The sequence below is a fragment of the Canis lupus genome, chromosome 5 (genome assembly GCF_011100685.1).
Source record: "Canis lupus familiaris isolate Mischka breed German Shepherd chromosome 5, alternate assembly UU_Cfam_GSD_1.0, whole genome shotgun sequence".
Lineage (NCBI taxonomy): Eukaryota > Metazoa > Chordata > Mammalia > Carnivora > Canidae > Canis > Canis lupus.
Genome location: NC_049226.1, coordinates 13,556,975 through 13,580,565, shown reverse-complemented (window position 1 = coordinate 13,580,565; position 23,591 = coordinate 13,556,975). Strand labels below are relative to the sequence as shown.

General features: G+C 39.2%; 1 protein-coding gene across 4 annotated transcripts in view; it reads left to right on the top strand.

The window, feature by feature from the left end:
* Positions 1-23,591, top strand: part of ARHGEF12 (Rho guanine nucleotide exchange factor 12) — a 150,098-nt gene that overhangs the window by 113,618 nt on the left and 12,889 nt on the right. For 3 of the 4 annotated variants that reach the window (XM_038535888.1, XM_038535889.1, XM_038535886.1), the window contains 12 exons: positions 304-409; positions 1,770-1,982; positions 8,381-8,513; positions 9,521-9,556; positions 9,906-10,060; positions 11,449-11,595; positions 12,664-12,749; positions 14,813-14,938; positions 16,582-16,696; positions 18,126-18,226; positions 21,879-21,956; positions 23,284-23,359. In XM_038535888.1, coding sequence (XP_038391816.1) covers positions 304-409; positions 1,770-1,982; positions 8,381-8,513; positions 9,521-9,556; positions 9,906-10,060; positions 11,449-11,595; positions 12,664-12,749; positions 14,813-14,938; positions 16,582-16,696; positions 18,126-18,226; positions 21,879-21,956; positions 23,284-23,359 — 1,372 coding nt within the window. The remainder of the gene's footprint in view (positions 1-303; positions 410-1,769; positions 1,983-8,380; positions 8,514-9,520; positions 9,557-9,905; positions 10,061-11,448; positions 11,596-12,663; positions 12,750-14,812; positions 14,939-16,581; positions 16,697-18,125; positions 18,227-21,878; positions 21,957-23,283; positions 23,360-23,591) is intronic. The other variant, XM_038535887.1, reaches the window with a different exon arrangement.

Below are 23,591 nucleotides of genomic sequence, written 5' to 3'. Positions count from 1 at the left end.
ATTAAGTACTCGTTCAGTAGTTGGATGAACTGCTTGGAACAAGGTCCCAGTAAATGTGTTCTAAAATTACCTTTGTTTTCCAAAAATGCCAGCTTTAAAGGGGTTGAAAAGACACCTTGCATTTGATGTGTGCACAGTACCACATGCCGCCCTCTATCAAGTGCTCTGTGTGTGTGTCCTTCACTCCCATTTAACCAATTCTCTCAGCTGACCATTAGAATTGCCTTTCTGTGTTTGAAAGCCACAAAAGAAGTCTACTCTGTTATGTATCTCCTAACCTCTCTGATTGTACCTCAACTCTAGCAGAGTATGAAGAAAGATCGAGAAGGCGAAGAAAAAGGAAAGCGCAGAGGATTCCCCAGCATCCTGGGACCCCCAAGGAGACCAAGCCGTCACGACAACAGTGCAAGTATGTTAAGTCGGAAAAGCAGCCTTCTCACCAGCTCCCACCATCTTCCCTCAGAGGCTCACTTAGCTAGAATGAATTGCTGGACAAAGGTGTTCCTGAAATGATTCCATTGAGCTTCCATTGTGCCTTTATTTCAAGGTTACTTCTGAACCAACTACCCCCATGTGGCTCTATAATTATCTTAAACATCTTCTTTAATGGCATTATCCCAGCAGTTGTCCATAACGTAATTTACTTACCTGTTCTGATTTTTGTTTGCATCCAACATCTGTTAAATTAAAAAAACTAAATGTGCCTGGATTTCTCCACCATTCTTTGTTTAATCTTTTCATACACATATTACTCACCATACTTCTGCAGTTTCTCCACCTCTCCATTGTGCTTTATTTCCTGACCTCCCTCCACCCTTGGGCCCAATAGAGAGAGAGATCAGGCCACTGATCTGGGGGAAAAATAGGGAGGATGGAAGCTCAGCCAGGGAAATCAGGTTATGTACTGGTCTTCAACTGGGCAGCTCTACATTTGAAATCATTGGCCAGGCTGGAGTAGGGGTGGGATTGTGGTACAGTGCGAAATTCTCAGACACCAGTGGTGCCCCTTGCTCAAGAAACACTGAGAAGATGAAGGAAATTCAAAGAGAAGAGGTTGAAGAGAATGGAGTATTTCACAGATGCTGACCATGAGTTCCAAGGGATGTAGAAGAGGAATTGAGGAATAAGAGAAGGAAGAATTTGAAGATTAGGTTTATCCAGAGCTGTGTGAGGGAGTGCAGTGCTTCTGGGCGATGATGACAACTGAGGACATGAGTGTGTTTTGACTTCTTATAGTTACTGACCTGAGCAGGAGTGGTGAGCTGGCTGCCAGCAGTTTCTGTAGTCTCTGAGGCACAATGTAAGAATGAAGCTGCGAGTATCGGGGAGGGGTGGAGGGCCATGAGCTCCCAGGAATAACAGGCTTCATTCTCACTCTCACAAGTAAGCATAGTTCTGTGTGCCTCTGTCTTCCTCTCTCAGTATTCCTGCCATTGCTCTCCTGTCCTTTTCTCCCTCCCGTCATTCCCCCTCATCTTCCATCTTCTTCTTCCTTCTCTCCAGCCCTCCTCCACCTGCCTTCATCTCTTTCTCTCCCTCCTCTCTCTCTTCCTCCCTCTTCCCTTTCTTTTCTTTTCATCCTTCCTTTCACTCTCTTTTCTTCCTTCTGCCATTTTTTCCTATCTATCTATTCCTCACTCTGTAACAATTCATAGATATTTTTCTAGGGTCCACCATGTTCCAGACATCTTTTTTTAAATCCTTTGCATCATCTTTTTTTTTTTAAGCCTTTTTGCAACATAAATTGTTAACCATTGCTTTCTGTTCAGTTGGCAGAGCCATGGAACTACAGAAGCAGCGCCACCCGAAGCACTTATCCACACCTTCTTCTGTGAGTCCTGAGCCTCAGGACCCTGCCAAGTTGCGCCAGAGTGCGTTAGCAGGCGAAGGAACAGAGGTCGGATACCTGCCAGCCAATCCCATGTCCTCTGTGGCTGCTGGGGCCACTCTTTCCCAGGAAGGAGGGAAGGAGAATGATACAGGTAAGCCGGTGCTATAGTTCGATTTAGTAACTAAGTATTGAGATTTTCAGTCCCACTAAGTAAGAAATAGAGTGGCATATTGTTTTAACCAAGACTGAATCCAATTTCATTTTAACATTTTAATGTTCTACAAGTGATAAATCCATGCTGAATGCTCATTTTGAGTTCTTGTCAATTCAGAAATACTGACTGAGCTGTCAGACATTTGCTTTGTATCAGATGTTAGCACACAATAATTATACATAGATTCTTGCCCTGTGCCACTTAGTCTCATAAATAAAAATAGTCACATAAATAAAAATTCAAATTGTGCCAGATCTAGTAATGAAAGGGTAAAAGGCGTGTTGAGGGGACTTAGTAGCTAGGGGCAGATGTGGGAGGAGTCTAAAAAAGACTTTTTTTAAAAATCTGAGTTACTGGAGATTTTTTTTTTTTTAATACTAAAGGGAAGCTAGTTGAGAGGAAGAGGTTGAAGATGCAGGAAATAACTGTCTATAACTAGTAGGACAAGGTTTTGAGAAGGAGAGCAGAGATGAGAGCCAGAGTGTGTGTGAGGGCAAGATTATTAGCTGAGCAAGAAGGCCAAGAGGCCTTAAAGAGTAGAGAAAGATGTGAAGTAATTGTAGATCATTGGGGAAGAAAGCTTGTGACCATATTTCTTCATGCTTGTTATAATGGGTTTCTTAAGCAAGTAAGATAAGAGAATTGGTGCTGTATTTGGAGAAGGGAATGCCTATCTGTATTAGTGATTTTGGAAGCAGTTCAATTTCTGGTATGACAAGGTCAAGGATAAAGCTGTGGGACTTGTCACTGGAGTGGCAGAGGGGAAATTACTAGAGATGAAGAAAGTAAGGAGCCAAGAAGCCAAGAGTTGGAATACCTTAACATCCCTGGGGTTTGAGGTCACCCCTTGTGATAGCAGCAAAGAGATGAAAACGGCACCAGCAGCCGAAGGTTCAGTACTACTAGATGATTGTCATAAAGAGGGAGAGCCTCAGTGCAGAAAGGGATTTCTCTAAGAAGGCAAGATAGTGGTCTAAAAGTAGTGTTGAGGAACAAGGGTATCTATTTGTCTCATCTCCACACTGAAGTATGTATTATATAATGGAAACATCTGTCTCCATTTGAGAGGGCTGTAGCAGAACGGGGTGGGGGGCAAGGAAGCATGGATTTGAGACAAAGCAGGAGGGGTGACATGCATAGAAAAATCTGGAGGTTTGCCTTATATGGAATTCTGAAGACGTTGAGTTGAGTAGATGTACGAATTCATGGCTCCCAGCTCACATTGAAATAAAAACATGGCAGATAGGTAACCAGTAACAACTAAATAAAAAACATAAAGAGAAGGGAAGTAGAGGAAGGGAAGATATTAACAAGTAAGATATTTTACCAAATTTGGGGGAGATTAAAAGTGGACAAGAGTGATTTGAGGGATAAAACATCATAGAGGAAGCTGGAGTCTATAATGTATTCAAGGAGGCCCAGGTGGGAGCCAGGCTGCCTGTTGGAAACTTTGGAGAGATGTTGGGCTCAGAGTTGGCATGTCTTATGGAGTGCATGAGTAAGAAGTAAAGCTGAAAATAATGAATTAATTGGAGGTCTATAATCAAAACAATGATGTCAGCAGTTTCTGGTCCTTGCATTGTAAAATATGAGCCGCATGTTGTATACACCAGAAGAAAATGAGTGTGTTCTCTTAGAAAAGTTGAATTATGTAGGGCAAGGTAAGTCCTCTGTAATATTAGTGCTGTGGAGTTCTAACATTGGGAGCCTAAAACCTGAGTGTAAACATGCCAGGGTCTCACTCTGCCCAGGGAGCTCCCAGCTACAATGGGCTTACATCCGTATGGCTGTAAAGGAAAGCCACAGCAGCTACCCAGCCCTGCATTCTCAAATATGAATAGTATTACTCATTCTTGGTAAAATTTCCTTGTTAGAACCAAGTCCTAAGATAATACATAATGCCAACTATATCAATGACATAAAAAAGAGAATACAAAATAAACATAAAAACTGTCCCTGCAATTTACACGTTTAATGCAATCCCTATCAAAATACTATGGACTTTCTTCAGAGAGTTGGAACAAATTATTTTAAGATTTGTGTGGAATCAGTTTTTTTTTTTTTTTTTTAATCATTTATTCATTCATGAGAGACACAGGGAGAGAGAGAGACAGAGACATAGGCAGAGGAAGAAGCAGGCTCCATGCAGGGAGCCCCATGTGGGACTTGATCCCGGGTCCCCAGGATCACGCCCTGGGCTGACGGCAGCACTAAACTGCTGAGCCACCCGGGCTGCCCAAGATTTGTGTGGAATCAGAAAAGACCCCAAATAGCCAGGGGAATTTTAAAAAAGAAAACCATAGCTGGGGGCATCACAATGCCAGATTTCAGGTTGTACTACAAAGCGGTGGTCATCAAGACAGTGTGGTACTGGCACAAAAACAGACACATAGATCAATGGAACAGATTAGAGAATCCAGAAGTGGACCCTCAGCTTTATGGTCAACTAATATTCGACAAAGGAGCAAAGATTATCCACTGGAAAAAAGACACTCTTCAATAAATGGTGCTGGGAAAATTGGACATCCACATGCAGAAGAATGAAACTAGACCACTCTCTTGTGCCATACACAAAGACAAACTCAAAATGGATGAAAGATCTAAATGTGAGACAAGATTCCATCAAAATCCTAGAGGAGAACGCAGGCAACCCCCTTTTTGAACTTGGCCACAGTAACTTCTTGCAAGATACATCGACGAAGGCAAGAGAAACAAAAGCAAAAATGAACTATTGGGACTTCATCAAGATAAGAAGCTTTTGCACAGCAAAAGATACAGTCAACAAAACTAAAAGACAACCTACAGAATGGGAGAAGATATTTGCAAATGACGTATCAGATAAAGGGCTAGTTTCCAAGATGTATAAAGAACTTCTTAAACTCAACAGCAAAGAAACAAACAATCCAATCATGAAATGGGCAAAAGACATGAACAGAAATCTCACAGAGAAAGACATAGACATGGCCAACAAGCACATGAGAAAATGCTCTGCATCACTTGTCATCAGGGAAATACAAATCAAAACCACAGTGAGATACCACCTCACACCAGTGAGAATGGGGAAAATTAACAAGGCAGGAAACCACAAATGTTGGAGAGGATGTGGAGAAAGGGGAACCCTCTTGCACTGTTGGTGGGAATGTGAACTGACGCAGCCACTCTGGAAAACTGTGTAGAGGTTCCTCAAAGAGTTAAAAATAGATCTGCCCTACGACCCAGCAATTGCACTGCTGGGGATTTACCCCAAAGATACAGATGCAATGAAATGCCGGGACACCTGCACACCAATGTTTATAGCAGCAATGTCCACAATAGCCAAACTGTGGAAGGAGCCTCGGTGTCCATCGAAAGATGAATGGATAAAGAAGATGTAGTCTATGTATACAATGGAATATTACTCAGCCATTAGAAACGACAAATACCCACCATTTGCTTCATTGTAGATGGAACTGGAGGCTATTATGCTGAATGAAATAAGTCAATCGGAGAAGGACAAACATTATATGGTCTCATTCATTTGGGGAATATAAAAATAGTGAAAGGGAATAAAGGGGAAAGGAGTAAAAAATGAGTGGGAAATATCAGGGAGGAGACAGAACATGAAAGACTCCTAACTCTGGGAAACAAACTAGGGGTAGTGGAAGGGGAGGTGGGCGGGGGGTGGAGATGACTGGGTGACGGGCACTGGGGGGGGGGCACTTAATGGGATGAGCACTGGGTGTTATTCTATATCTTGGCAAATTGAACATCAATAAAAAATAAATTTATAAAAAAAATTTTAAAAAAACTGCCCCTGGCCGAAAACAATAATTTAGGTAAAAGACAAAAACTTAAAAAAATACCTCTAAGTTAGTATGCTTGGGGAAATTTTAAAAGTTATTACACTTATAAAACAAGAATAATAATGCTGGGCAGCCCGGGTGGCTCAGTGATTTAGCACCTCCTTTCGCCCAGGGCGTGATCCTTGAGACCGGGATTGAGTCCCACGTTGGGCTCCCTGCATGGAGCCTGCTTCTCCCTCTGCCTGTGTCTCTGCCACTCTTTCTCTCTCTCTCTCTCTCTCTGTGTCTCTCATTAGTGAATAAATAAAATGTTTAAAAATAATAATATAACTATTACATAGAATACAATAACTACTGTGATAAACTACCTTAAAACTTCATAGCTTCACACAAAACATATTTATTATGTCACATTTTTGGTGAGGAACTTGAGAGCAGCTTAGCTGGGCAATTCTATTTCCTGTAGTGGCAGTCAAGATGTCAATCAGCCATCTGAAAGTTTAGCTGGGGCCAGACATATGCATCTGCACTCACACTGGTAGCTGGTGGCCTCGGGCCTATGCTCCTTGCTGGAGGCCTTGGCTCCTCACCACATGGGCTTCTCCACAGAACAGCATGAGTGTTCATGACATGGTAGCTAACTTTCCCCTAAGTGATCCAAAAGAGAGCACAAGAAAGGAGCCCCCCTATCTTTAATGACTTAGTCTCTGTGGTCACACATTGTCATTTCAGCAAGTTAAAGCCAGCCCCTAAATCGAGCTCACACTCAAGCAGGAAGGAGTTAGGCTCCACCCCCAGAAGGGAGGGAGGAGTAGCAAAGAATTTGTGCACATATTTTCAAACCACCACAGCTGCCAAGAGTTTAAAAAAAAAAAAAGTCCCTAAAAATAAAGTCAAGGAAATATTTCAGAATGTATATCAGAAATGTTGAGAGATAGAAATCAGAGAGACAGGAATTACGTAGAGAGCCACTTGAGAGGTCCAACGTCTCTCTCTTCTTTGACGAAACATCAGCAGGAGAAATAAGAGGCGAGGCAATTGGAGAAATGATAGAAGAGACCATCTCAAAGGGAAAAAGACTTGTCTTTAGACAGAGTTCGCTGGGAACCACCTATGATGAATTAATATCAGTAAGAAAAGTAACAACAAGAACCATACCTAGAATGTCTCTAAAAATTTCTGTACACCAGAGATCAAGTCCCAAAAGCTTTGAGGGGAAGGAAAATGAGGATTATGCTGCATCACATTTCTCATGATCACACCAGGGGCTAGATTACATGGGAATCAGGCCTTGCAACTTACTATAAAAAAATTATTGAACTTAGAATTCTATGTCCATCCAAATTACCCATCAGACGTGAAGAAGGGTATAAAGACATTTTCAGATATGCTAGGATTCAAAGCTTAACTGAAGTGTGTCCTTTCCTGAACATGATTTGAAGATACATACTTCAGCAAAATGAGAGAAAAATGAAAGAAGGCAGTGTTACGGGGTCTGGGAAATACTGGAAACATCCCAGGGAAGTGGTGAAGGGCAAGCAAGTCTCAGATGATGGTTAGGTCATAGGCAAAGGGAGCCACTGCCCCAGATTGGAACATAAGGAGTAGGGGATAAGAAAAAGGGAGGTTTTAAGCAGTTGGTAGTATGATGTAACAAATGAAGAAATCTGAGATGTGAATAAAATGACAGTGTTTTGACAGCAATCAAAGTAATTTAGAAATACTAAGAAAAACAAAGTTGTTCAAGAAAGTTAAGTCATGGAGCACCTGGGTGGCTCAGTGGTTGAGCAGTCTCCTTTCACCTCAGAGTGTGATCCTGTGGTCCTGGGATGGAGTCCCACACTGGGCTCCCTGCAGGGAGTCTGCTTCTCCCTCTGCCTGTGTCTCTGTCTCTGTCTCATGAATAAATAAATGAAATCTTATAAAAAAAAAATACAATGAAAGGGAAGAATATGGATACTAAATACCTACTTTGATAGACAAGAGTGTTAAGGTACTAACTCCTTGATGAAACAAAAATGTAGATACAATTCTATCATTTAAACTTAAGTAATAACCAATAATAACCCCATAATAATAATAATAATAATATTAAACATTGGGAAGAAATGAGGGGGAAGTGAAGATGGGAAGTATAAGTGAGTAAAATCCTCAGAAGAGGGAGAAACAGATATTACATAAAGAGGGGCAGGAGAGAAGGAGAGAATCTCAAACCAACTCCATGCACAGTGCTGAACTCCACATGGGGCTCGGTCTCACTCACGACTCTGAGATCATGACCTGAGCTGAAACGAAGTTGGAGGCTTAACTGACTGAGCCGCCCAAGCACCCCATTATGTTGATTTTTTTAAAGTTGCTTAAACATGATATTCCTAGGAACAGTTTTTAGTGCATTTAAAATTTTATGTATTAAAATTTTGGTTCTAGATGACATGCAACTGTTTGAATAGGAATGTGGCTATGGATAGATTGAAGTTCTCTTCCAGGACTAATTTTTTTTGGAATCATTATCTTCATTAGCACCATCTGAGTTTTTGAATTTTGTCTTTCCAGGATCAAAGCAAGTTGGAGAAACACCAGCATCTGGAGACTGCATAGATAATACCCCTCGGACTCCCAATACCATCTTTGATTTCCCACCTCCTCCCTTAGACCAAGTGCAGGAGGAGGAATGGGAAGTGGAAAGGTGATTCAGTGGTATCTTTGGAGGGTGGGGATGTTAGGAGAACCCTCAGCTATTTCATTGTATATTATTCCTACACTTAGTAGCATTTCCCCCACATGTGCTTTTTGGGAAAGTCCTAGAACTTATTGGTAGTAAATATTAGGTACTGAAATGTTTTATTTTATTTTATTTTTTTAAAGGATTATGTATTTATTCATGAGAGAGACACAGAGAGAGGCAGAGACATAGGCAAAAGGAGAAGCAGGCTTCCTGCAGGGAGCCCAATACAGGACTTGATCCCAGGACCCTGGGATCAGGCCCTGAGCTGAAGGCAGATTCTCAATCACTGTGCCACTCAGGTGTCTCTACTGAAGTGTTTTAAATTTATTTTGTATCAAATCATTTGACTATCTAGAAGAATTATTTATCCGTCACTGTAGTTTAACCCAGTTTTTAGTATTGCTGGCATAAATTTCTTTTTTCTCCTTTTCATTGAAGTGTAGTTGACATACAGCATTGCCTTCACTTTGGGTATAGGACATAGTGATAACAAATGTATACCTTATGTTGTGCTAGCCAAAGGTGTAGCTGCTGCCTGTCATCATAGAACACCACTGACTGTATTCGCTATGCTGTACCTTTTGAAATTAGTGTTTTTGTTTTCTCTGGGTAAATACCCAGTAATGAACTTAGTAGACTGTACGGTATTTCTATTTTTAATTTTTTGGGGAACCTCCTTACTGTTTTCCACAGTGGCTGCACCATTTTACATTTCCACCAACAGTGCACAAGGGTTCCTTTTTCTCCACATCCTCGCCAACACTTGTTATTTCTTGTCTTTTTGATACTAGCCATTCTGACAAGATGATATCTCCTTGTGGTTTTGATTTGCATTTTCCTGATGATGAGTGATGTTGAACATCTTTTCTTATCTTGTTGGCCATTTGTATGTTTGGAAAATGTTCAGGCATAAATTTCTTGATTACTGTTTTGTTTTCTTGTTGACCCTTTGTTCCCCATTGTTTTAGGGTGACTGAGCATGGGACACCAAAACCCTTTCGAAAGTAAGTAATCCTAAAGTAGCTTTCAATAGAGGCATATTTTAAGAAATAATATCTTTTTTTCTCTGACATCGTAGTTTTAAAGGAAAGGAAAACCTGTATACAAATCTGTTAGTATAAAAGAAAATTCTTAATAAACACACATCATTCAAAAGATATTTATAGAGGTATATATAACATAGATAAGTCATTTTGTAGGAGAGGGTGATGTTTCAGGCCCTGTGCTAAGCAGTACTTCAGAAATATGACTTATTTACTGTAATAGAAAAACTTGTTCCATTTCCCATTGTCCATCTGATGTCCCCAAATAGAATTCATTGTTGTTTTTTGGTTTTTGGTTTTTTTCATTCAGGTTTGACAGCATAGCTTTTGGAGAAAGTCAAAGTGAGGATGAACAGTTTGAAAATGACTTAGAGACAGATCCACCCAACTGGCAACAGCTCGTTAGTCGAGAAGTGTTACTGGGCCTAAAGCCTTCTGAGATCAAGAGACAGGAAGTAATTAATGGTGAGTTTAATTAGACTTTGTTGTTGTTCACATACAGTGAGTTTTATTAGACTAAAACAAGCCCCCAAGCTTTGGAGTTGGCTTCAAAATTTCTGCTAGCCTTTTGTTCTATACAGAGGGGAGTTAAACTAGATAGATGATCCTTGAGCTTTCCAACTCAAAACATGCAAATGATTCTGTGTTCTTAATGGTAATTTAAAAGGAAAAGGTGTTTAGCTTTCAAGATGTTTAAGATTCATAGGATTATAGATCTTGAAGTTGAACAGTCATTAAGGCAGCCTGGTCTCATCGTTAAGTTATTTTTATGCATAGTATAAATGGGGAAGCTCAGGCCCAGGGTGGTTGAATGAATCAAGATCATATAGCTAGCTGATAAATGATAGGGACAAAACTGGGAGTCAGGTGTCCCTTTACCCTAGTGCAGTGTTCTTTATTTTGCCCTAATATATATATGTGACAAAGATGTGGGTGACATGGATGCTGTGCCCTCCACTATCCTTAGGATGCGATTTCAATAAATACCTTTCCTGTGTCTGATAACTTTGAGACATAGTGAAATAACAAGTCTAGCCTCAGAAATGAGGGTTTATAGGCAAATCAGATAACCAAAAGTACTATTATTTTGAAGAAATAATAGGCTAAATGGTGTTTGGGCTTACTGCTTTCTGATGTTATTAGCTATGATTGGTGAATAGTGTTGTGAAAAGACAAAAGGATTTTGGAGTACATTGTTAACTTTAAAGATTTTATTTATTTGTGAGAGAGCAAGAGAGAGAGAGAGAGACAGACAGCACAAACAGGAGAAGGGGCAGAAGGAAGGGGACAAGCAGACTCCCTCCCAAGCAGGGAGCCCAATGTGGGGCTTGATCCCAGGACCCCAAGATCATGACCTGTCAAAGGCAGACACTTAACCAACTGAGCTCTCCAGGAGCCCCATTGTTAACTTTAATATACAGAATAGTTTTGGGGTTTTTTTGTTTGTTTGTTTAAAAGATTGTATTTGAGAGAGAGAGCACAAACAGAGGGCATGGATAGAGGGAGAAGCAGATTCCCCACTGAGCAGGAAGCCCAATGCGGTTCTCCATCCCAGAACCCCGGGATCGTGACCTGAGCTAAAGGCAGACGCTTAACCCACTGAGCCACCCCAGGGCCCCCAGAATAGTTTTGAATGATATTTTTCATTTGCCAGCACTCAGCTCTTAGAGCCGGTATGTAGGAGGGTCTCATGCAATCTAGAAAGTGACATGAGAGATACTACATCCTTTTAAAACTATAAATAATTATTATAGAGCTCATTTGCTGCTTAATTCCAGCTAGAGCCTGTGTTTGGTCTCACGGAATTATTCAGAACGAGGTAACATTTCATGTTTCCTTTTTTCTCTGCTTAGAATTGTTCTACACTGAAAGAGCTCATGTCCGAACACTAAAGGTTCTTGATCAAGTATTCTATCAGCGAGTGTCCAGGGAAGGAATTCTGTCCCCTTCAGAACTACGGAAGATTTTTTCAAACTTGGAAGATATTCTTCAACTTCACAGTAAGAAAAATCTTTGTCCCTAACATTTTTAATAGATGAAAGATTGTGAGTATATAAAAGCATCATAACAGTAAACTTTTCTAAGTGCATCCATGTTGTATGTGAGCATATAACATAAAGAAGTGATCAGATCATTGAACATCCCCCTCCCCAGACGCTCATCCACACCATTAGCCTTTTGTATATGAAGTGCTACCACAGGACTTAGGATCTAAAGTTAATGTCAAAGATGAAAAATATAAATACCCTTGGAAATTTCTTATCAATTGTAGTGTATATGTTTTTAAATATATATATGCCATATAATTTGTGTGGTGTGTGTATATATACTTATATATAATACTCAGCATCTAATATCACGATGGGGTAATTTTTAGGAATTATCTTATTGTTGCTTGAAATGCTTGAGTAAATCTATAAAAATTCTACCTTGCTGGCTTTCCTTGGTTATAGTCTCCTGAGACTTTTGTAGACACAGTTCCTTTCTCTGTAAGTCACTGCTTCTCTGTGATCCTTAATTCTCAAGCTTTCTTTCATCAAGGATGCCATCGCCAACTGCCAACACCTGCCTACCAAATTGATGCCTTTTTATGTCTTTGTGGGTGATCTTAGGTTTCAACAGCATGCATCGACAGGTTCAGGTTGATTATAACAACTGCCTGTGAACAAAAACATTTTGAGAGGAACAGGGGGCAGAATCACCTGTTCTATTGAAATTTCTTTATGAGCATGGTTATGATGGCGTCTTGAAGTTAAATGCATATTTGATGTACATATACAGTGTGTAATGTGCTAGTTTCCACATTGTTTCAATGCTCTGGCACCTGTTTTTCGGATAGAGCTCAACAATATCTGTATGCAGAAGAATTGCTTTCAGATTTATATTTAAGGAGACCAGAGGCAGCCATACTACTGTGAAAATCCTTTTTTAAAAATTTAGGTTCCTTTAAAAAATTTAGGTTCTAAAAATCCTTTTTTAAAAAATTTAGGTTCTAAATTTTCAGTACAACCAGTAATGCGAACTAAAATGCAGGTATACTTAATTATTTTCTGTTTTTCCCCCCTTAGTTGGATTGAATGAGCAAATGAAGGCTGTTCGAAAGAGGAATGAGACCTCAGTTATTGATCAGATTGGGGAAGATTTGCTGACCTGGGTAAGGAAATTGGCTATTTCACTTTAATATTTTTATAGACACTTAAAGATCAGACTCAAGGTGGAGTAATCTTTCCAAATATGCAAACTCATACATCTTGCAAAGTTACCATAAAGACGAAAGGGGTCCAAGTATGTATTCTCTTGGTTAGTATCTTTTTATTCTTGGTAATATTTTTTTTAAGATTTTATTTATTTATTTATTCACAAGAGACACACAGAGAGAGAGGCAGAGACACAGGCAGAGGTAGAAGCAGGCTTCATGCAAGGAGCCTGACGGACTCGATCCTAGGTCTCCAGGATCCCGCCCTGGGCTGAAGGCAGCGCTAAACCGCTGAGCCACTGGGGCTGCCCTTGGTAATATTTTTTTTAATATTTGTGCTCATTCAAACTAAGTGCTCTCTTTTCATCAAAATAAAGATATTCTCTGTGTTTTAATGAACAGAGAGCAAAATGAATCTTGATAAAAATAATTTAACTAATGTAGAATTTTCAGTCTTCCATTGTCCAAATCACAGAATTATGCTGTAAAACATTACAGTTGTAAATCCAGAACTACCATCACAAAGGTAGAAAAGTGAAAATTACTTAATCTCATTTACAGTATAAGGAAAGAGTTCAGAGACCATCAGAGCTGTTAGACACATTCTGTTTTTCTGTCCGACTCTTTGTATGTCCCCCACAGTATGTACACTGTTCCAGGTGCTGGGGATACACGCTGGGGATACAGTGGCAATCACAGCGAGCACGGCTCCTGCCTGGGTGGAGCTGATAACCAGTGAGAAAACAGTCATTAGTCCTTTCAAGTACGATAAGAATTATAAAAAAGGGAGAGTATGGGTTGTTATGGGAAGATACAGCAGGGAGACCCAAAGTAGGACATACAGAAAATTTTTCTAGGGGAAAGTAGGTATGATCCAAACTTTTAAAGAAAATGTTGTAGTTAAGGCTATGAGTAATAGTGAAACAGATGACACAGTTCTCAAAATGCTAAATGTCCAGGTTGAACAGAAACTGTGTAGATATGCCCACAGAAATTTATAGATTGCTTGGGGAAATGCCACAAGGTTTTGGTAACTTTATAATGCTAACTTTTTAGAAGATCAAATACTAGAAAGTTGACTAAGACAATGTTCATCTTACTCCCTTCGTTGATGTTGAGATCATAGCTGAGAATCTAATCCCATAGGAGATCTTCTCTTAGCCACTTGACTCATAGAAAAGATCAGGAAATCACTGTCCAGTCTCATCTTGTATTTACTCAGCTTTTCAAAGCATCTTCTCAGGCTCATTCTGGCATTATTCTTGTTAAGGAGATTTCACTTCCTTGAAAAACCCAAGTTACTCTACAGCTACTCTGTGATAGTGTAGCTCATTTTGTAGATCTCAGGGTAGCAGGAAAGGTTTTAACTGAGTTCTCTTAGCTTGGCAGCACACTACTCGAAACAAATTTTTATTTTAAAAGAGTTATCCATTTATTTTAGAAAGAGAGCATGAGTGGGGGAGAGGGACATAGAGAGAGAGCCTTGAGCAGACTCTACGCTGAGCAGGGAGCCCAATGTGGGACTCAGTCCCAGGACTCTGAGACCGTGACCTGAGCTATAACCAAGAGTCAGATGCTCAGCTGATTGAGCCATCTACGAGCCCCTGAAACAAAAAATTTGTGGTATAATATAGTAAAGTATCAACTAAAATCTCAAAGATTTTCTTTATGGAGCAGTTAGTAATTTTTGTGAGCTATCAGATTCTAAAAAAATCAGATTTTAACTTCAGTCTTTAAGCCTTTTGTGTCTCCTGTTCCCCCAGTGTCAGCCTTTCTAAGTTGTGGTAGGCTGTGAGCAGGAAAACATTGTGATAGGCTATGATCAGAAAAGGCCTGCATGTGTCAGTCTGACCTTTTTTAATGGAGAAACATTGATAATCCACAGAGATATGTAAGTCTCCATTCACTTGAGAGCACTTAGTGGAATACTGAAAGGATTGGTGGTTGTCTCTCATTTTGCCTGGCCTTAAGATAAGCTCAGTATGCCATTCTCTGCTGTGTTCTTTGCATTCTTGGCACAGTTCAGTGGACCAGGGGAGGACAAGCTGAAGCACGCCGCTGCTACCTTTTGCAGTAACCAACCTTTTGCCCTGGAAATGATCAAGTCTCGTCAGAAAAAGGATTCTCGATTCCAGACCTTTGTGCAAGTGAGTTGAGTGAGTCATGTGAGAAAAAAAAAAAGAATAATGTGATTTTTTTATGGAATATAGAATAAACTAGGAAAATTCTAAGACTAAGATATTTATAAGGATTATGTTAACACTTTTTAAAGCCATATGTTCCTTCTTAAATTCTTGGAGTATATAAAGGTGAGAGTGGAATGGTAAATAATAAATAATTAATTATAGTAAATAATAAAAGATTAAAATACCTGACACACACAAAAAAATAAAATACCTGACATAGGAGTCCACATTGCCATGGTGATATTGTCAGAAAATATCCCATGTACACTGTTACAATACTATGGTCATAACATGAGAATGGGCCCACAGAAGAGTGTGACACCAGTCATGCTTATTGAGGTGTATATATTGGTGTAACTCAAGGGTCAGTAAACTGTGGCCCACAGGTCCTATCCAGCCTCTTGCCTGTTTTTGTGGAGTTTTATTATGGTATAGTAAATTTTTACTGCAGTAGAACAAATTACCGCAAATGTAGCAACTGAATACAAATATATTAGGTCACAGTTTTTGTGGTTTGGGAGTACAGATATTATTTAGCTGGGTCCTCCCTTCATGCTTGCACCGGGCTGAAGGAAGGGGTTAGCTGGAGCTGCAGTTCTCATCTGAGACTTGCAGTCCTCTTCTCAGTTCCCTTATTGTTCACAGAATTCATTTCCCTGTAAATGTATAACCAAGATTCCAGCCTTCTTGTCATTGTTGGCTAGAAACTGCTCTCGGCTCCTGGAGAATGCCCAGATCTTTGCCACGTGGCCCCTACAGGCAATTTATAAGATAGTTATTTCCTTTCTTGCAGGTCAGAAGGATTGTATCTCTCTGACAGCTTTTTTTTTTTTTTTTTTTAAGGTCTATTCTGATTAAGTCAGACTCACCTTGGAAAAGCTTTCCTTTTTCTTAACACGAAGTTAACTTATAGTAACCTAATCATATCAGTGATACCCCATCATGTTCACAGGTTCTGTCCACGGTCCAGGGGAGATTATACAGGCTGCGTACACCAGAGAGTGGGAATCTAGCAGACTCTCAGAACTCTTTACTACACACAGTCATGTTTGTTCATTTACATACTGTCTGTGGTTGCTTTTGCACTAAAACAGCAAAATAGAGTAGTTATGACAAGGACTGTATGGCATGAAAAGCCTAAAGTATTTATTATCTGGCGCTTTACTGAAGAGTTTGCAGACCCCCATTTGAGATGAGCTGGTGTGTGTATGTATATCCAGACTGATGATCCGTTGTACCTACTTGGAATGGCAAATAGCAAATCAGCTGACTAACTTTTGGTAGGAATGCCAATCATAGGAAAATGAATATGTAAAGATAAAACTGTTTTATCACAAGCAAGCAGTTCTTAGAGTTGATTGTGGATATTCTCAATTTTTGCTTAAACAGATAAGAAAGAAACCACTGGCTTAGTGATAAAGGCTCCCCTTCCCCATTATGTGAGTAGAAGTATAGTGTGGCCATAGTATACCTCACCATGCTTTACGTCTTGATTTAATAACCAGAACTGTGATGTTGTAGACTTATGATGGGTATGTGGCACACATTAGGAAACTATAGTCCTAATAAGAATCACAAATTCCCTTATTTAATTTTAATTTTAGGATGCTGAGAGTAATCCTCTGTGTCGTCGTCTGCAGCTGAAGGATATCATTCCTACCCAGATGCAGAGGCTTACCAAGTACCCTCTTCTGTTGGATAATATTGCCAAATACACAGGTACAGCGTTCTCAGTGAAATTAAAAAGCTTGGGAACAAAACAAGAAAACTCCATGTCCTGCTAAATAATCTCTCACGGCATCCTGATGCCCATGGGTTCAATTTCCAGAGTATGGCAGCATTTTCTAACAAGATTCAGTCCAGTCTTCTCTAGGCTATTTGATTTAATGTACTCCCTTAGTAGCTTTTAACACAGCATTTGGCAAAGTATGGATCATGGGCCAAATTTGGGTCATCACATAGGTTTGTAAAAAAGTTTTGTTAGAACATAGACGTGCTCATTGGTTGACAAATTGTCTCTGACTGCTTTTGCACTACAACAAGCAGAATTAAGTAGTTGTGACAGAGACCATTTAGTCCCTGAAGTGCACAGTATTTGTCATCTGGCTCTTTATAGATAGAATACACTTTGTGCAGTCCTTCCTATATAGTATATGTCATATTTGCTTTGAAGATGTCTTATCCTGGGTGAAGAGATGCTTTGCTTTGTGTCTATACATGTACTTTATTAAGCCCGATCAATATGTTGTAACTCCAGTTCTGTTTTAAACCGGGAAGTGAATCCAAGTTTCTCAGTTGGGCTTTAGGCTCTTATACTCAGTTCTAATTAATAATAATTTTATGCAATCAAACTACTGTTAATAGTTAATAATATTATTAATAATAATAATTTAATAATTAATAATTATTATGCAATCAAATAATTTTATGCAATCAAACTACTGTTTCATATGCCTGAGAATTTGAAAATACTCATAAATGTTAATTTTTATACTTTAACATATCTGTTCAATATAGGTGGACTGTTCAGAAGACTGTAATTTTAAATATTCTGATTTTGACTTTACATTGTAGACCTCAATGTAATCTCAATGTATTTTCGTGAATTTCATCTTTTAATCATACACATGCTGTAATCTATTTTCTTTCTTTAAATGTAATCTTAAATTCAAAAAAAGACTTATTCTGGAGTTATTTTGAATTGTGTTATCATTAAAAAATTACTTACTGCTTAACAGGTCCACGGTACATACCACATTGGGTACGCACTTGGGAGATCCTAGGGGGAGAAGGGGTCCCATTCATACAGCTTACAACATGAGTGAGACCCAATCCCTAGAGTGCGTAACTTAGAGGAGCTGATACTCGAAGGAAGGCATAGCTCCTGAACCTGGGATTCCATACAGTGGCTTCTTTTTAAAGATGAGTGTTTATCTTTTAATGTACTATCATCAGAGGTCTCATCTGTGGAAAAATGATCTGAATTGAGACTTTGCCACAGATCTTAGCCTGGCATAAAAATATTTAGGGTCTTAGTACATTCTTGTAGCTGTTGACATATAATGGTATCTCATTTATACATACATATACTTATGTTCTTCTCTGTTTTCCTTTATTTTACGTTCTGGATTTTTTGCCCCATGCTTAGAATGGCCAATGGAAAGGGAGAAGGTGAAGAAAGCCGCAGATCACTGTCGTCAGATCTTAAATTACGTAAATCAGGCTGTCAAGGAGGCAGAAAACAAACAGGTAAGATGGGGAAGAGCAAGAAGATACAGGACAATGTAGTGAGAGTATTAAACTAGTGTGTTAACTGGAGTCTCTGAAATAGTAATTGAAATTACCATTACATGATTGACAGGTGGGGCATTTGGTAGCTGTTTATGCACTAGGTGGGCCCAGACTAATTTGTGGTAGAACATCAGGCTAGTGTTTGACCTTTTTGAGCATCAGAAGCTATGTGTTTGCTCTCTGATTCATCTCTCCATTCAACAAATATTTCTAGAGCATCTGTATACTGAGTGTAGGATGTAGAGTGCTTAAGTAAATGAGTAAACTAAGTGCCCACACTGAGCTTATTTTCTAGCAGGATAGAAAGGTATTGAGCAGATGTTAGTATAAGTATTTTATGTGAGTTGTTGATAGCTGCTATGAAGGAGAATTTTGGGATGCTAGGAGTGTGTAACTAGTGGGAGCATGTAGGGCAAGCCTTATTGAGGGCGTTGAGTGGTGGCCATTGGAGAAAGCTTCCTTCAAGAATTGACATTTAAGCCAAGCTTGGAAAAATGAAATAAACCAAAAGAAGGTAGAAGGGTGCAATCTTACAAGTAGAGGGAACAGCATGTACAAAAGTCCTGGGGTAAGAAGGAAGCATGGCCTGTTTGAGGAACTGAAAAATTAGGTTAGTGTGGATCATGCCAAAAAAAGCAAAGTCAAAGTGGTATGAAATAAGGAAAAATATAGATCAGGGCCAAGTCATATAGGGCCCTACTGTAGACAGTGTTAAAGATTGTGATTTTTGAGAGCAGTAGGAATTCATTATAGACATTTAAGAAGAAGAATGACGTGTTCAGGTTTTTCACCTTGTAAGTACCACTCATACCAGTCTGTGGAGAATCAGTTGAAGGAGGCAGAGAGGAGATGAAAGAGCTCAGTATAGTCTGTTGCAGCAGTTCAGGACAGATGCAAGAATTGTAAAAGTATTTAGAAGGTAAAACTGATAGGATGTGGTGACTGTGATTTAGAGAAGGATTTGAAAAGAGGTGTGATGGTAGGAATAAATCACAGGCCTCTGGCTTGCGTATTTGGGTGGACAGGATGAGGGAAGAAGCCCCAGGTTTGTGGGAAAATGGAGAGAGTTCAGTTTGGAATGTCAAGTGAAGATATACAGTATGCAGTTGGCTCTATGGATCTACTTCTAAGAGGACTGTACCAAAGATAAAAATAATCAGATTGTGAGCATAAATAGAACTTAATTTAATCCATGGACCAGGATATAGTTTCTTAGGAACTGAGTATGACAATAGCTCTGTTGATGAGGCTGTAGGAAAACAGGAACTTCCAAATGTGTTGTTTGGAGTGTAAAATGATAAAATCCCAGAGGGCAGTTTGGCAATATGAACTTAAATTTAAAATGCACATATTCATACATCTACCCTTTGGCCCAGCAATTTTATTCCTGGTAATCTACCCAGGAGGAATGAAGATCTGTGCCCACAGACTTGTATAAGAATGTTTCTAGCATAAACCGAATGAGGTATAGTCACAAACTAGGAGAATAAATTCCAGCAATAAAAAGGAATGAATTGCTGATACATACAACGTGGATGAATCCCACAAACATGATGCTGAGTGAAAAAGAGCAGACAAGAGTACATATATATAATTTTATTTATATGTACTTCTAGAACAGACTAATCTATGGTGGAAAAAAAGGTCAGAAAAGTGGTTGTCACTGGGGATATGGGGAGAGATATTAACTAGGTGTAGGTCTAAGAAGTGAGAGGAAACGTTCTGTGGTGAAGGTAATATTTTGTATCTTGACAGGAGTTTGATGGCACAGGTGCATGCATGTGTAAAAACTTGTGGAAAGGTACACTTAAAATATATGCATTTCACTGCATGTAAATTTTACTTTGAAAAATAACTAAATATAGAACTCTTGTTAATGATATCCACACTAAAATGTTTAAAAGTAAAGTGTGCTTACAACTGTTAAATTATTTTGAATTGTATTCAAAATATGTGGTGGATTGATGGATAGCTAGAGGAATGAACAGATGTGATAAAACAAATACAGTAAATATCAACAGGAATGTAAATGGTAGATCTATTGAGTGCTGACTATACACATTCAGACTTTTCTATGTACTTGGACATTCTTATAATCTTAGGGGAAAATGCACATATGCTTTGATCTCTAACAATTGTTTCTTTAGAAATTTATCTTACAGGGCAGCCCCAGTGGCTCAGCGGTTTAGCGCCGCCTTCAGTCCAGGGCCTGATCCTGGAGACCTGGGATCGAGTCCCACATCGGGCTCCTGGTGCATGGAGCCTGCTTCTCCCTCTGCCTGTGTCTCTGCCTCTCTCTCTCTCTCTGTATGTGTCTCTCATGAATAAATAAAGTCTTTAAAAAAAATTTATCTTACAGATATATATACACACACATCTATAAAAATACATGTTTTAAGGACATTATATCACTGTATTTGTTATGGGAGAAGATTGGAAGTAACTTATATATCCATCAGTAAAGTGTAGTTAGATTAACTGTAGTTCATTCACAGAGCTGAATACCATAGAGCCATTCAAAAAGTGAGTTTTCTAAAAAAAAAATAAATTAAAAGAGTTTTCTCTATATGTGCTAATGTGGAGCAGTCTCGAAGGTACATTGATGAGTGATACTAACAGATGTGTACATGATTATGCTACCATTTGAGTAGTATATATATTAACATATTATACTGCCATGTCTTTTTAAAAGGATGCATATACACACACCATGTACAGAAATAAGCATACTTATATATGCATATATTCTATTTGTTTAGAATTTTTCTCATAGGCTGCCTAAGAAATGGGTGTTAGGGATTGCTTTTTTAGAGAACATTAGGAGAGGATCCCTGGATGGCTCAGTGGTTTAGTGCTTTCCTTCGGCCCAGGGCGTGGTCCTGGAGTCCCAGGATCGAGTCCCACATCAGGCTCCCTGCATGGAGCCTGCTTCTCTCTCTGCCTGTGTCTCTGCCTCTCTTTCTGTGTGTCTCTCATGAATAAATAAATAAAATCTTTAAAAAAAAAGAGAGAGAGAATATTGGGAGTGGGAGGCAAGAGGACAGGATTGGAGGGAGACTTCATTGTGTGCCTTATATTTTCACATTTTGTACCATGTACATGCTTACGTATTCGAAAAATAGCCATAAGCTAGTTAAAGGTCAGTGAGTTTGAAAAGCAGATTGAGCAAGAACAGCCAAAAATTCCTAGACAACTAGGAATATGTGATATCTCCAAAGCCAGGGAAAAGGGATGTTTTAAGAAAGAGTAAGCTGTGAGGCACCTGGGGTGGCATAGTTGGTTGAGTGATCCACTCTTGGTTTCTGCTCAGGTCGTGATCTCAAGGTCCTAGGATTGAGCCTCTTGTCAGGCTCATGCTCAGTGCAGAGTCTGCTTGAGCTTCTCTCTCCCTTTCTCTTTGCTCCTCCCACCTTACATGCTCGCTCGCGCTCTCTCTCTCTCTCTCTCTCTCTCTCTCTCTCTTTCTTAAAGAAGGAAGACCTGTCAGTGATGTCTGGTGTTGAAGAGAGCTCTGTAAAATGCGAGTGAAAAACATCCATTTGGCTTAGGAACAGGGAGGTTATTAATATCCAAAGCAGTGACCTTGGTTCCATCTTGTCTTAATTTTCAGCGACTAGAAGACTACCAGCGTCGCCTGGATACCTCCAATCTGAAGTTGTCAGAGTACCCAAATGTGGAAGAGCTCAGGGTGAGAGATAGTCTAATCATAATTTAAAAAAATAAAACACAGTTTACTAAAGACCTGGCAGGTTATTAACATCTCAGAGGGGATAATCCATCACCTGAAGTTCTTGTATCTTAGATTGTCTATATTTATGATTCTTTTCTTCCTTTTCAACATCTGATCTGTGTGAAGATGACTTAGCCTTTTACTAGAGGAATATTTTATGTAAAACTAACTTTTTGTAACAGGAGTTTGCTGGACACTTAATGAGCATCAATCATTTAATTTTATTGTGTTCTTATAGTTTGAATGAGAGTAGGGGTGTTCACTCTGGGAACTTAACAGATTATTGAGTAAAACAAGATAATTTTTTCATGAAACTCTTCAAAAGCATGAGTGTTGAAATCATTATGGGAATGATAGTAAAAAATTTTGTAATTGCCATTTCTATTACATGAGGCTTTTGTATTAAGGAACTGCTTAGGATTTTCTTTCTTGTGCTCTTTCAGTAGGGGGTTGCTTTTGCAAATTGTATTTGGTGGCTGGTAGACTAGACTTGTATCACAGAGAGCAGCTTATCAAAAAGCACGCTTAATACGCTTAGCCTTCACTTCCAGAGGATGAGATTTTTCTAGAGCTACCTATACTAAGGGCTGATTTTCTTACTAAATTATTAATATTTAGTAGGAGTGCCTGGGTGGCTCAGTTGGTTAAGTGTCCGACTCTCGATTTTCAGCTCAGGCCATGATCTCAGGGTCCCACATTGGGCTCCATGCTCAGCAGGGAGTATGCTTGGAATTCTCTCTCTCCCTCTACCCTTCCCTCCCTTAAATGAATGAATGAATGAATGAATGAATGAACGAACGAATGAATCTTTTGATAAAATAAATTATTAATATTTAGAGCAAGATCAAGTACTACTTGGACTTTTTCATGAGTACTGTTCCTTAGAACTTTGTTTGGAACTAGAGCCTGGCACTCACAGGCCTCTTACAGATAGATAAACTATGCATCATCCTCATCTAGCTATTCATAGAATAATTAGATGGGCTGCAAATCCAGTGGCTGAATGCTTGCAACTTCATTTTCATAAGCAATTATCATATATTTATTGTGAGACTTGGAAGGCAGTCCTCTGAATGTTTTTCAAGATACCTCTAATTTTTTAGGAAATTGTATGCAGCTTACTGTAACTTGATCTTTATTCCATGTTCAGCAGTTCGCAAATACCAATAATGATAGTGAAGGTAAATGGTATCTTTTATATAAAGAATTTATTGAAAAGAGACTCTATGGCATATCGTCTCAGAGCTTGGAAATAATTTGTGTGTAATTCTCTTTATTTTGGCAGAATTTGGATTTAACGAAAAGGAAGATGATTCATGAAGGGCCATTGGTCTGGAAGGTGAATCGAGATAAAACTATTGGTAGGTATCGTGTCTGTCAGTTTTACGGAGAGTGGAGAAATTAAAGTTCCTTTGGGCCAAAGAGAAGAAACAACCGTTCACAGATTTTGGCAACAGCAGTGAGCAGTGCTGCCCTGTGTTATATTTGCAGATCTGCTTATGGTATTTCTTTATAGGTGAAGTACATTAAATGTTCACTGAGGGGGAAAAGCAGAAAAATTTGTCATGATTCAGTCATGTCTCCATCATTCTT